Source organism: Notechis scutatus, chromosome 5, assembly GCF_049901735.1.
Source record: "Notechis scutatus isolate UNSWTSFEM ecotype Mainland chromosome 5, rNotScu1.2, whole genome shotgun sequence".
NCBI lineage: Eukaryota > Metazoa > Chordata > Lepidosauria > Squamata > Elapidae > Notechis > Notechis scutatus.
This window is the reverse complement of record NC_142013.1, coordinates 1,095,075-1,108,496: the sequence shown is the minus strand read 5'-3', so window position 1 is coordinate 1,108,496 and position 13,422 is coordinate 1,095,075. Positions and strand designations below refer to the sequence as shown.

General features: G+C 52.4%; 1 protein-coding gene across 1 annotated transcript in view; it reads right to left on the bottom strand.

Moving 5' to 3' along the window:
• The window catches only part of ARAP1 (ArfGAP with RhoGAP domain, ankyrin repeat and PH domain 1), an 87,316-nt gene that overhangs the window by 35,601 nt on the left and 38,293 nt on the right, over window positions 1-13,422 (bottom strand). The window contains 4 exon segments of the mRNA XM_087965915.1: window positions 396-530; window positions 6,717-6,891; window positions 8,974-9,156; window positions 12,141-12,226. Of these exon segments, the coding sequence (XP_087822041.1) occupies window positions 396-530; window positions 6,717-6,891; window positions 8,974-9,156; window positions 12,141-12,226 (579 nt within the window).

Sequence of the window (13,422 nt, the reverse complement as noted above, 5' to 3'; positions counted from 1 at the left end):
AGGGAGGGAGGGAGGAGATAAAAGAGAAAATGGGAAGGAAGCAAGATAAGAAAAGGAAGGAAAAGGCAGAAGAAGGAAGGAAGGAGGGAGGGAGGGAAGGAAGGAAGGAGAGAGAATGGGAAGGAAAAGAGGGGGAGAAGGAGAGAGAGAAGGAGATAGAAAGGGAAGGAAGAGAGAGAAAAGGAGAAGGAAGGAAGGAGAGGGGGAGGGAAGGGAGGGAAGGAGGAAGAAGAGGGAGGAAGAAGGGAAGGGAGGGAAGGACTGTGAAAACTGGAATATGGAAACCCCCAAAGTGGGAGGGTGGGGCTTCTTCCCTTCCTTTTCCTGGGCTTTCTTTTGTGCAAAGACCCCTCGGGAAGCCCCCTCCTCCATCCCTCACCCCACCCCCGCCTGACCTTCTCGGGACTTCCGTTCGAGAGCCAGCTTGGCCATGGAGGGTGCCTTGTAGAGGAAGCCATTGTGAGCCACGGAGAGCAAGATGACCGAGTAGCACCTGTCGGAGTTGGTGCCAGCGTCCAGCTGGGGGGTCTCTGAGGAGACAAGACACAGCAAAGGAGGGGCCAATGGCAATTAAGCACAGGACGAGGCTGCGGGAGGAAACTCAGCCACTTGTGGACTCCGACTCCCAGAATTCCCCAGCTAGCTTTGAATGATAGAGTTGGAAGAGACCAGAAGGGTCATCTAAATCAGAGCTCTCCAACCTTGGCCACTTTAAGAGTTGTGGACTTCAACTCCCAGAATTCCTTAGCCAGCCAGGAATGATAGAGTGGAAGAGACCAGAAGGGTCATCTAAGTCAGGGGTCTCCAACCTGGGTCACTTTAAGATTGGAGGACTTCAACTCCCAGAATTCCTTAGCCAGCCAGGAATGATAGAGTTGGAAGGGACCAGAAGGGCCATCTAAGTCGGGGTCTCCAACCTGGGCCACTTTAAGATTTGTGGACTTCAACCCCCAGAATTCCCCAGCCAGCCAGGAATGATAGAGTGGAAGAGACCAGAAGGGTCATCTAAGTCAGGGGTCTCCAACCTGGGCCACTTTAAGATTGGAGGACTTCAACTCCCAGAATTCCTTAGCCAGCCAGGAATGATAGAGTTGGAAGGGACCAGAAGGGCCATCTAAGTCGGGGTCTCCAACCTGGGCCACTTTAAGATTTGTGGACTTCAACCCCAGAATTCCCCAGCCAGCCAGGAATGATAGAGTGGAAGAGACCAGAAGGGTCATCTAAGTCAGGGGTCTCCAACCTTGACCACTTTAAGACTGGTGGACTTCAACTCCCAAAATTCCCCAGGCAGCCAGGAATGATAGAGTTGGAAGAGACCAGAAGGGTCATCTAAGTCAGGGGTCCCCAACCTGGGCCACTTTAAGATTTGTGGACTTCAACCCCCAGAATTCCCCAGCCAGCCAGGAATGATAGAGTGGAAGAGACCAGAAGGGTCATCTAAGCCAGGGGTCTCCAACCTGGGCCACTTTAAGACTTGTGGAGTTCAACTCCCAGAATTCCTTAGCCAGCCAGGAATGATAGAGTTGGAAGGGACCAGAAGGGCCATCTAAGTCAGGGGTCTCCAACTTTGGCCCCTTTAAGACTTGTGGACATCAACTCCCAGAATTCCCCAGCCAGCCAGGAATGATAGAGTTGGAAGAGACCAGAAGGGTCATCTAAGTCAGGGGTCTCCAACCTTGACCACTTTAAGACTGGTGGACTTCAACTCCCAAAATTCCCCAGGCAGCCAGGAATGATAGAGTTGGAAGAGACCAGAAGGGTCATCTAAGTCAGGAGTCTGCAACCTTGACCACTTGAAGACTTGTGGACTCCAACTCCCAGAATTCCCCAGCCAGCCAGGAATGATAGAGTTGGAAGAGACCAGAAGGGTCATCTAAGTCAGGGGTCTCCAACCTTGACCACTTTAAGACTGGTGGACTTCAACTCCCAAAATTCCCAGGCAGCCAGGAATGATAGAGTTGGAAGAGACCAGAAGGGTCATCTAAGCCTTAAGTCAGAGGTCTCCAACTTTGGCCCCTTTAAGACTTGTGGACATCAACTCCCAGAATTCCCCAGCCAGCCAGGAATGATAGAGTTGGAAGAGACCAGAAGGGTCATCTAAGTCAGGGGTCTCCAACCTTGACCACTTTAAGACTGGTGGACTTCAACTCCCAAAATTCCCCAGGCAGCCAGGAATGATAGAGTTGGAAGAGACCAGAAGGGTCATCTAAGTCAGGGGTCCCCAACCTGGGCCACTTTAAGATTTGTGGACTTCAACTCCCAGAATTCCTTAGCCAGCCAGGAATGATAGAGTTGGAAGGGACCAGAAGGGCCATCTAAGTCAGGGGTCTCCAACTTTGGCCCCTTTAAGACTTGTGGACATCAACTCCCAGAATTCCCAGCCAGCCAGGAATGATAGAGTTGGAAGAGACCAGAAGGGTCATCTAAGTCAGGGGTCCCCAACCTGGGCCACTTTAAGACTTGTGGACTTCAACTCCCAGAATTCCTTAGCCAGCCAGGAATGATAGAGTTGGAAGGGACCAGAAGGGCCATCTAAGTCAGGGGTCTCCAACTTTGGCCCCTTTAAGACTTGTGGACTCCAACTCCCAGAATTCCCCAGCCAGCCAGGAATGATAGAGTTGGAAGAGACCAGAAGGGTCATCTAAATCTAGCGTTTCTCAACCTTGGTGACTTTCAGATGTGTGGACTTCAATGCTGGGAATTGAAACCCACCAGTTTAAAGTGGCCAAGGTTGGAGACCCCTGCCTCAAATCATCATCCACTCCAGCCGCCAGCTTGCTTCCCACTCCAAGAACCAGCCTGTTCCTGCTTTTATATCCTGCTAAGACCAGGCAGCCAAGTTCAACATCCCAAAAGGGCTGGAAGGGAGAACAATGCAAACCAGATGTTCCACTAACAAAACACACACACACACACCCCTCCCAGGTTTCCCTCCTTCAAAAACACGTCTGGTTTTTCAGTCTGTCTCTTCTCCGATTAGCAGTTGCCGCCCTTCAGTTTGGAAGAGACCCCTTGACTCCTTCCAATCTCTCTGGAAATAAAAGGGGTGAGGGGCTTCCCAAGAGGCCAAGCGATGGGCTGATCTCCTGCAGGAACCCGTGTTTTTTATATATATATAATTTTATAAAGCCTTTTACTGTTTTCAAGACTTTTCATTGTCATGTGTGCTTTGAAGGGTGAGCTGCCCAGAGTCGTTTGCTGAGATGAGCTGACCCAGAAATCAAATCAAATCAATCACACAGTCAGTCAGTCAATCAATCAATCAACAAAGGGAGGCCAGCTAAGGAAGCATCAGTCCTGGAGTTTGACAGCTTCTCCAGGGACCCGAATTCCTCCTTTTGACACCGAAGCGAGCAGAGGAGCTCAGAGGCTGAAGGGGTTGGCTGCTATTTGGGGATGGGGTCTTCTCCTTCCTGTGGCACCCACCTACCCACCCACCCTCCTTGCCACATCATCATCCTCTTTTAATGACCCCCAGAATCCCTGCCGAATGGAGCCGAGTGTTTTAATGGCCACCTGACTGTGAGGCCAGAGCTTGACCCTCCACCTCACCACTCCCCTTCCTTGCCACATCCTCGCACAACTTTCTTCACTTCCTGATGGACGTCCTCAGGCCTGGCCAGGGAGCAGAAGGAACCGGCCCTTGGAGTGACTCACAAAATACCCCGCCACCATCCATCTTTTCGCCGCTGGAAATTTCTCCCTGACCTCCAGGAAAGGAGGCCGACCCACACCCTGCATTCTTTCCTTCCCACGTTTTCTGCAGTCAGGGATCCGTGCGGGGAAGGAGAGAAAGCGTCAGTTCTCGGAAAGAAGAGAGAAGGACGGCCTCCAGTCCAGCTGGGCTCTGGCTATGGGGAAGAGATTTGGCTCTGGGTTGTTGTTGTTGTTGTTGTTGTTGTTGTTGTTGTTTTCTGGGCAGGTTTTTCAAATGCACAGGCTGCTCTATGGCCCTGGGAATCTCCTGGTGGTCTCCCATCCATCAATTAACCAGGGACAGTCAATGAGTCAACAGAATAGAACTGGAAGGGACCTTGGAGGTCATCTACTCCAACCCCCTGCTCAAGCAGGAGACCCTAGACCAGGGCTCTCCAAACTTTGGCAACTTTTAAGACTTGTAGACTTCAACTCCCAGAATTCTCCAGAGAAAAGGAAGGGAAGGAAAGGGAAGGGAAGGGAAGGGAAGGGAAGGGAAGGAAGGAAAGGGAAGGAAAGGAAAGGAAAGGAAAGGAAAGGAAAGGAAAGGAAAGGAAAGAAAAGGAAAGGAAAGGAAAGGAAAGGAAAGGAAAGGAAAGGAAAGGAAGATGGAAGGAAGAGGAAGGAGGGGTAAGGAAAGGGAGGAAGGGGGGGAGAAGGGAGGGAGAGGAAGGAAGGAAGAAAAAGGAGAGAGAGAAAGAAGAGAGAAAGAGAAAAGGAAGGAGAAAAGGAAGGAAAGTTGAAGTCCACAAGTCTTATAATTCCAGACAGCTAAAGTTCCGGTAACATTCCAGACAAAGGGCTGTCCAATTTCTTCTTAAAAACCTCCAGTGTTGGAGCACCCACGACTTCTGGTGGCAAGCAGTTCCACTGGTTAATTGTTCTCACTTTTAGGAAGTTTCTCCTTAATTCCAGGTTGCTTCTCTCCTTGGTTAGCTTCCATCCATTGTTTCTTCAGGTGCTTTGGAGAATAGCTTGACCCCCCTCTCTTCTTTGGGGCAGCCCCTCAAATACTGGAAGGCTGCTATCATGTCCCCCCCTCTGTTCTATTCTATTCCATTCCATTCCACTCTATTCTTTATTCTATTCTTTTATTCTATTCTCATTCTACTCATTATTTCTTTCATGTTTATTCCGTTCATACTATCTACCTATTTTACTTCAGTTTATTTCGTACCTACATCTATTAGTTTGACAAATAAATAAAATAAATAAATAACATAAACAGCTGGCATCCCTTGAGGACATGCCAAAAGCTCAGGACTTGCTCCGTTATTCTCCCTCCCTTCCTTGCCTTCTTCTCCTGCTAAGATGCCTTGAAAGGACCCCCCCCCAACAAGCAGACAATCACTCCTTGAGCCCAGAAAAGCCCCCCACTGACCCTCCCCCAACCTTCCAACCCCTTTCTGGGGCCCAAGACCCCATCCAGAGGTCAGGGAGACCCCATAATCCAACCTTAACAACTTTTAAGACTTGTGGACTTCAACTCCCAGAATTCCTGAGCGAACGTGACCCGGAGGAGGAATTCTGGGAGTTGAAGTCCACAAGCATTAAAGCTGCCAAGTTTGAAGACCCCTGACATAGATGATAGAATAACAGAGTGGGGAGGGACCTCGGAGGTCTTCTAGTCCAGCCCCCTGCACAAGCAGGAGTCCCTAGACCAGGGGTCTCCAACCTTAACAACTTCAAGACTTGTGGATTTCGACTCCCAGAATTCCTGAACTAACATGACTTGGAGGAGGAATTCTGGGAGTTGAAGCCCACCAGTCTTTAAAGCTGTCAAGTTTGAAGACCCCTGATCTGATCCATCCATCTATCTATCTATCCATCTATCATCCATCCATCTCTCTTCTATCATCTATCTCATCCATCATCCATCTATCTATCCATCCATCTTCTATCATTCATCCATCTCTCTCTTCTACCATCCATCATCCATCCATCCAGCTACCTACCATCTATCTATGATCTCTCCTTCTCTCCTATCTACTATCCATCCATCTCTCTCTTGTATCATCTGTCCCATCCATCCATCCATCCATCCATCCAATTCAAGGGTCACCTTTGCTGGCTGGGGAATTCTGGGAGTTGAAGCCCACAAGTTTTAAAGCTGCCAAGGTTGGAGACCCCTGATCTAATCCATCCATCTATCTATCCATCTATCATCCATCCATCTCTCTTCTATCTATCTCATCCATCATCCATCTATCTATCCATCCATCTTCTATCATTCATCCATCTCTCTCTTCTATCATCTCTCCCATCCATCCATCCAATTCAGGGTTCTCCTTTGCTGGTTGGGGAATTCTGGGAGTTGAAGTCCACAAGTTTTAAAGCTGCCAAGTTTGAAGACCCCTGATCTGATCCATCCATCCATCTATCTATCCATCTATCATCCATCCATCTCTCTTCTATCATCTATCTCATCCATCATCCATCTATCTATCCATCCATCTTCTATCATTCATCCATCTCTCTCTGCTACCATCCATCCATCCATCCAATTCAGGGTTCTCCTTTGCTGGTTGGGGAATTCTGGGAGTTGAAGTCCACAAGTTTTAAAGCTGCCAAGTTTGAAGACCCCTGATCTGATCCATCCATCTATCTATCTATCCATCTATCATCCATCCATCTCTCTTCTATCATCTATCTCATCCATCATCCATTTATCCATCCATCCAACTACCTACCAACCATCTTTCTATGGTCTCTCCTTCTCTCCTATCTATCATCCATCCATCTCTCTCTTCTATCATCTCTCCTATCCATCCATCCATCCATCCAATTCAGGGTTCTCCTTTGCTGGTTGGGGAATTCTGGGAGTTGAAGCCCACCAGTCTTTAAAGCTGTCCAGTTTGAAGACCCCCTGCCCTATTCCCTCCGCTGCAGCCTCTGGCCTCCAGCTTGCCACGAAGCGAAGTCCTGCCCCCCCCTTTCCCTGCAACCAGAGAGAGAGAGACCCTCACCCCGTCCTCCCTCCAGCCTCCCTTCTTTCCCCTCCCCACCCCTCCCCGCCTTACCTGAAGTCTTGTTCTGCAGCAGGAACTCCATCTGTAGCCTCTGGCCAGCTTGCTCCGCCAAGGCCAGGGGGGTGGGATAATCGGGGTCTCCCGAGTAGCAATTCACTTCCGCCCCACAGAAGAGCAGAGAGAGGGTCTCGGCCAGGTCACTGGTGGTCACTGCCGTGCACAGGGCCTGGGGGGGGGGGGGAGGAAGGGGGGGGGAGGGCAGAGAGAGGGGAGAAGAGGTCACTTCCAGACCAGGAACCTCGGATCTGGGGAAGGTAGCCTCATTTGGGGGGAGCCCGGAAGCGCCAGGGGAGAGAATGCAGAAGAACCGGAGTCGGAAGGGACCTTAGAGGTCCGCTAGTCCAGCCCGCCTCCCCACCTTACCCGAGCAGGAGACCAGGATTGTGGTGAAGACGGAGGAAGCAGGCTGACCGGCCCCTTGGACGAAGGTCCAGCGTGTTCTGGACTGGCCAGCAGAGCAGAGGGTGGAGAGAGAGAGAGAGAGAGGCCGAAGGAAGGGCGCGAGGATCCGGTCCAGCCGGTCCCAGTTCTTTGGCTCTGCGGGAGCAGCTGAGGCTGACAACATCTGGAGGAGGCAGCCAGGAGCCGCTCCCAACCCCAGATGGGCCAGCAGTCGGAAAACCCGGAGACGGAGAGCCGAACTGTCTGCGCTGCGGCTACCCTCACACACATACACACACACACACACACACCTGAAGAGAGAATCCTTCCGCTGGAGTGGGGGGGACGGCCAACCGGTGGGCTGGTGGATCGGGACCCCTGGGACCCCCTGAGGGGGAGGAGCACGCCCACCATAACAAGACCCTTCCGCTCCAGCATTCACGGGACTCTGCAGCACTGGCTGAGGAATTCTGGGAGCTTTACACACACAACACACACACACACACACACACAAAAAAAAGATGGAGCAGAAGTCGGGAGACAAAAACGTCCTCTCTCTCTCTCTCTCTCTTTTCGGATCCTGCTTTTCCTTATTTTTTTGTGAAGGCCCTTCAAGGTGCCAGTCCTCAGTTTTACAGCTGCTGCCTTAGCCACGGCAGCTTATTGGCTGCTATGGACCCTGCTAAGCTTGTCTTCCTTGCCTCTCTCCCCCACCTGCCCCTTCTCGGGGGGAGGCTCCATGTCCCAGGGGAGCCTTTTGCACTGTGTGGTGGGGAGGTTCCGAGTTCGAAATCTCCCCTTCCTGCCCCTTTCAAGGGTGGGGGCGAGGCTAGAAGGGAATTGCAGGGGCGGAATATGCCCAAGGAGGGAAGATGAGTTCTGGGGAGGGGGAGGGCCGAGGGTCCAGGCCAATGGGTGGGGAGGGGGGGGGGTCATTTTGGCCAGAGGGGGTTAATTTTTAGCCAGCCTGCTCAGAGTTGTTGTTCTTGGAAGGCGGAACAAAGCCTCTCGCCCACAATCCGAAAAAAATGGGGGTTTTTTTTTTCCTTCCAATTTCCTGCAAAACTGGTTGGGTCAACAAAAAAAGGAGAAGGAATGTGAAGAAAGGACGTTTTCTCTCCCGGCAAGAGCCTTGAGGGGGGGGGTTTCTCCCACCCACCCTCTTCCAAAACCCGTCTTTTTTCTTCTTTGGCACAGAGCAGGATGACGTCTCCACCACTGATGGACATCTTAGAATCCTTCCTTCCTTCCTTTCTCTTTTTTCTTTTTCTCTCTCCTTTTTCTTCCTTCCTTCCTTTCCTCCCTCCTACTCCCTCTCCCCTTTTCTCTCCTTCCTTCCTTCCTTTTCCTTCCTTCTCCCTTCCTCTCTTCTTTCTCTCCCCCTCCTTTTCCTTCCTTCCTTCCTCTCCCTCACCCTCCCACCTCCCCTTCCTTCCTGACTCTCCTTACCCCTCCCTCCTCTTCCTTCCATCTTTCTTTCCTTCCTTCCTTCTCTCTCCCTTTCTTCTTTCCTTTCTCTTTCTTTTCCTTTCTCTTTTCCTTCCTTCCTCTCTGTTACCCTCCCGTCTCCCTTTCCTTCCTTCCATCCATCCATCCATCCTTTCTCTTTCTCTCTCCCTTCCTTCCTTCCTTCCCTCCTTCCTTCCTTCCTTCCTTCCTTCCTTCCTTCCTTCCTTCCTTCCTTCCTTCCTTCCTTAGTGAATCACTGCAGTTGTTAGGTTAGATACGAAGTGAATCTGTTTTCCCATGGACTTTGCTTGCCGGCTAAGGTTTCCAAAGAGGAGATCCCACAATCCCGGGGCATTGCAACCGACCTAAGTACATGCCAGTTTCCCAGCGCCTGAATCCAGATCCTCCAGCCACCAACCTTGTTGAGTTCCTCCTGGTTGCCGAAGAGCGGGTGATACCGCCGGTATTTGCCCTCCCGGTATTTGGCGATCAGGAAATGCCGCCGCTCCTGGCTGGGGCTCTTGGGGGCGATCGTTTCGCTGGGGGGCACGTTGGCGGCCCAGAACTGGTTGGCCACGGCGTTGCCGATCTGGAGGAAGAGCTGGGAGGGAGAGAAGGAGGAGAGATGAACGGCCGTCAGTCTTCCAGAATCTCCTTTCTTTGGGATTCCAGCAGAGGAACAGAGTCGGAAGGGACCCTGGAGGTCATCTACTCCAACTCCCACCCCACCCCACCCCAAGCAGGAGACCCTACACCATTTCTGACTCCAGTCTCTTCTTAAAAGCCTCCGGGGATGAAGCTCCCACAATTTCAGAATCACAAAATAAAGCAACAGACTAACAGAGTCAGAAGGGACCCTGAAGGTCATCTAGTCCAACCCCGCCCCCCCATCCAAGCAGGAGATCCTACTACACCATTTCTGCCAGAGGGCAGTCCAGTCTCTTCTTAAAAGCCCCCAGGGAGGAAGATTCCCACCCAGAACCCCAACCAATGGCTCCCCTATTAGCTACTTACAACTTACAACAATTCGGTTAGTGATGGTTCAAAGTTACAGTGGCTACTGAAAAAAAAGTGACTTAGGAGCCTAGGGTTTTTTCTTTTCTCACTTAACGACCATTGCAGCATCCCCCTGGTCAGGTGATAAAAATATGGACACTAAGCAACTGGCACGTATTTAACAGAACTGGAAGGGACCCTGGAGGTCTTCTAGTCCAGGGGTCCCCAAAACCGCGGACCGGTCGGCGCGGAACAACCCTTACCGGGCCGCTGGTTGCTGGGCGCCGCCATCTTTTTGGTAAAAGCGCTTCCGGGTAGAAAGCTCACCGCTGCATAAAGATGTCTTTTCCGGTAGAAAGCCATTTCTACCGAAAAGCTCACCAGAGCAGCCGCCATCTTTATGACAGCGCTCGTGACGTCACCGCCTTTCATAAAGATGGCGGCGCCAGTTGCGCGACGGCCGGCGCCCAGCTGATGTCGGAACCGGGCAGCGCGTCGAAAGGTTGGGGATCCTGTTCTAGTCCACCCCGCTCAAAGCAGGAAACCCTATGCAGGGTAGTCCTCAACTTACGACCACAACTGAGCCCCATATTTACGTGGTTGAGTGAGAAACTTTGTTACGTGAGTTTTGCTCCATTTTACAACCTTTCTTGCCACCGTTGTTAAGTGAATCGCTGCCATGATTAAATGAATAAGCCGGTTGTTAAGTGAATCCAGGATTTTCCCCCTTGACGTTGCTTGTCAGAAGGTCACAAAAGGGCATCACGTGAGGCTGCGACCGTCGTAAATGCGGTTTCCACCCAGTCTGCCATTTACACAGCTGTATTTTGTGGGGGAAATGCTGCCCCTCCGTGGCTGCGCCTGTGCATTGCAGGCATGACAACCCTTTGCTCAAAGAAGGGGAAGAAACTTCCGTTGGCCTCCTCCTCCTCCTCCTCTTTGCTCCATAACAACAACCCTGTGAGGTGGGGGTGGAGGGGGAGGGACTGGCCCAAAGTCAGCCAGCCAACTTTCGTGCCTAAGGCAGGACTAGAACTCACCAACTCCCGGTGATTGGCCCACCCAGCTGGCTGTCATGCCGAAGGTGGGACTAGAACTCCTTGTCTCCCGGTGATTGGCCCAAAGTCTCCCAGCTGCCTTTCATGCCTAAGGCGGGACTAGAACTCCCCGTCTCCTGGTGATTGGCCCAAAGTCTCCCAGCTGCCTTTCATGCCTAAGGCGGGACTAGAACTCCCTGTCTCCTGGTGATTGGCCCAAAGTCAACCAGTTGCCTTTCATGCCTAAGGTGGGACTAGAACTCACCGTCTCCTGGTGATTGGCCCAAAGTCACCCAGCTGCCTTTCATGCCTAAGGCGGGACTAGAACTCCCCGTCTCCTGGTGATTGGCCCAAAGTCAACCAGTTGCCTTTCATGCCTAAGGCGGTACTAGAACTCCCTGTCTCCTGGTGATTGGCCCAAAGTCACCCAGCTGCCTTTCATGCCTAAGGCGGGACTAGAACTCCCCATCTCCTGGTGATTGGCCCAAAGTCCCCCAGCTGCCTTTCATGCCTAAGGCGGGACTAGAACTCCCCGTCTCCTGGTGATTGGCCCAAAGTCCCCAGCTGCCTTTCATGCCTAAGGCGGGACTAGAACTCCCCATCTCCTGGTGATTGGCCCAAAGTCCCCCAGCTGCCTTTCATGCCTAAGGCGGGACTAGAACTCCCCGTCTCCTGGTGATTGGCCCAAAGTCACCCAGCTGCCTTTCATGCCTAAGGCGGGACTAGAACTCCCCATCTCCTGGTGATTGGCCCAAAGTCCCCCAGCTGCCTTTCATGCCTAAGGCGGGACTAGAACTCCCGTCTCCTGGTGATTGGCCCAAAGTCCCCCAGCTGCCTTTCATGCCTAAGGTGGGACTAGAACTCACCGTCTCCTGGTGATTGGCCCAAAGTCACCCAGCTGCCTTTCATGCCTAAGGCGGGACTAGAACTCCCCATCTCCTGGTGATTGGCCCAAAGTCCCCCAGCTGCCTTTCATGCCTAAGGCGGGACTAGAATTCCCCATCTCCTGGTGATTGGCCCAAAGTCACCCAGCTGCCTTTCATGCCTAAGGCGGGACTAGAACTCCCCATCTCCTGGTGATTGGCCCAAAGTCCCCCAGCTGCCTTTCATGCCTAAGGCGGGACTAGAACTCCCCGTCTCCTGGTGATTGGCCCAAAGTCACCCAGCTGCCTTTCATGCCTAAGGCGGGACTAGAACTCCCCATCTCCTGGTGATTGGCCCAAAGTCACCCAGCTGCCTTTCATGCCTAAGGCGGGACTAGAACTCCCCGTCTCCTGGTGATTGGCCCAAAGTCACCCAGTTGGCTTTCATGCCTAAAGTGGGACTAGAACTCACAGCCTCCCCACTTTTCAGCCTGGTTACTCTGACCACTAGACCCAAGTGCCTCCTTTGCCTCCCTTGACCACCCTTCTTGTCCCCGAAGCCTTCAGGACAGGCAGAGCCCAGGTCTTGACACCGCCTGCCCCCCCCCAACCCGGCTTCTCCCAGAGGGAGGACACCCACCCCAGCCAGCGGAGGGAAGGTCACTGTGCACCCCACTTGGGACCCCTACCTCAATCAGCTCCTCCGTCCAGACCTTCTTGTCCATCTTCAGGCTCCGCACCTTGGTCACGCTGGGTCCAAGCCCCCGATGCTCTCCTGGTGGGGGGAGGAAGTGGAGAAGCAGCCTGGTCATAAGATTAGAGGGTGGGAAGGGGTTGGGCAGACTGGCTTCCCCTGAGTAGATTCTCCCAGGGAGTAATCTTAGCCTTAGCGTGGCTGGGCTGCCCCACAGCGAGGGATCAGGCCCACACGCCGTCTTAAAAAGGCAGCACCGATGCTGGTTCATCCTCATCGCATCTGCCTTACAGCAACTGGCCAGCGCTTAAATCTCACTACCTTAGCAGCACATGAAGTTGCCCAGTTAAAAGGGAAAGAGGTGGCTTGGTGGCTTTCTTGCAGACGTTTCATGATCCAGCTAGGTAACATCATCAGTGCTAGGAGGGAGTGGGTATGCAGAGTGGAGGAGGAGGGGGAGGAAGAGGAGGACTGTGGGGTCCTTGGTGCTCTCTGAGCTGGCTGGTTTTCTGGCAAATGTTTCATGGCCCAACTAGGTAACATCATCAGAGCTAGAAGGAGGAGGGTTTGCAAAGAGGAGGGGGAGGAAGAGGAGGAGGAAGAGGAGGAGGAGGAGGAGGAGGAAGAGGAGGAGGGGAAGAGGAGGAGGAAGAGGAGGAAGGAGGGAGAAGGAGGAGGGGAGGAGGAGGAGGAGGAAGAGAGAGGAGGAGGAAGAGGGAAAGGAGGAGGAAGAGGAGGAGGAGGAGGGGGAGGAGGAGGGAGAGTGGTCCTTGGTGCTTGAGCTGGTGGTTTTCTGGCAGATGTGGTGGTTTTCTGGCAGATCAGCGCTAGAAGGAGGAGGGGCTCTGGTTTCTGAGCTTGGGGTTTTCGCAGATGCCCAGCTAGATCAGTGCTATCATCATCATCATTAGTGCTGATAATGTTCCCTAGCTGGGTCATGAGATATGTAGGAAAACCACCAAGCTCAGAGAGAACCAAGGACTCCACAGTCCTCTTCCACTTCCTCCTCCTCCTCCTCCAGAAATCCTCCTCCCTTTTAGCACTGATGATGTCACTTAGTCGGGTCATGAAACGTCTGCAAAAAAACCACCAAGTACCAAGAGCACCAAGGACTCCATAGCCGTCTTCATCCTCATCCTCATCCTTCTCCTCTTCCTCCTCCTCTCTTCTAGCATTGAGGATGTTCCCTAGTTGGACAACGCAACATCTCACGCCAACCACAGAGCTCAGCAAGCACACAGTTCAACCCTGAGCCTCAAATCGCTCCCTTCTATTGG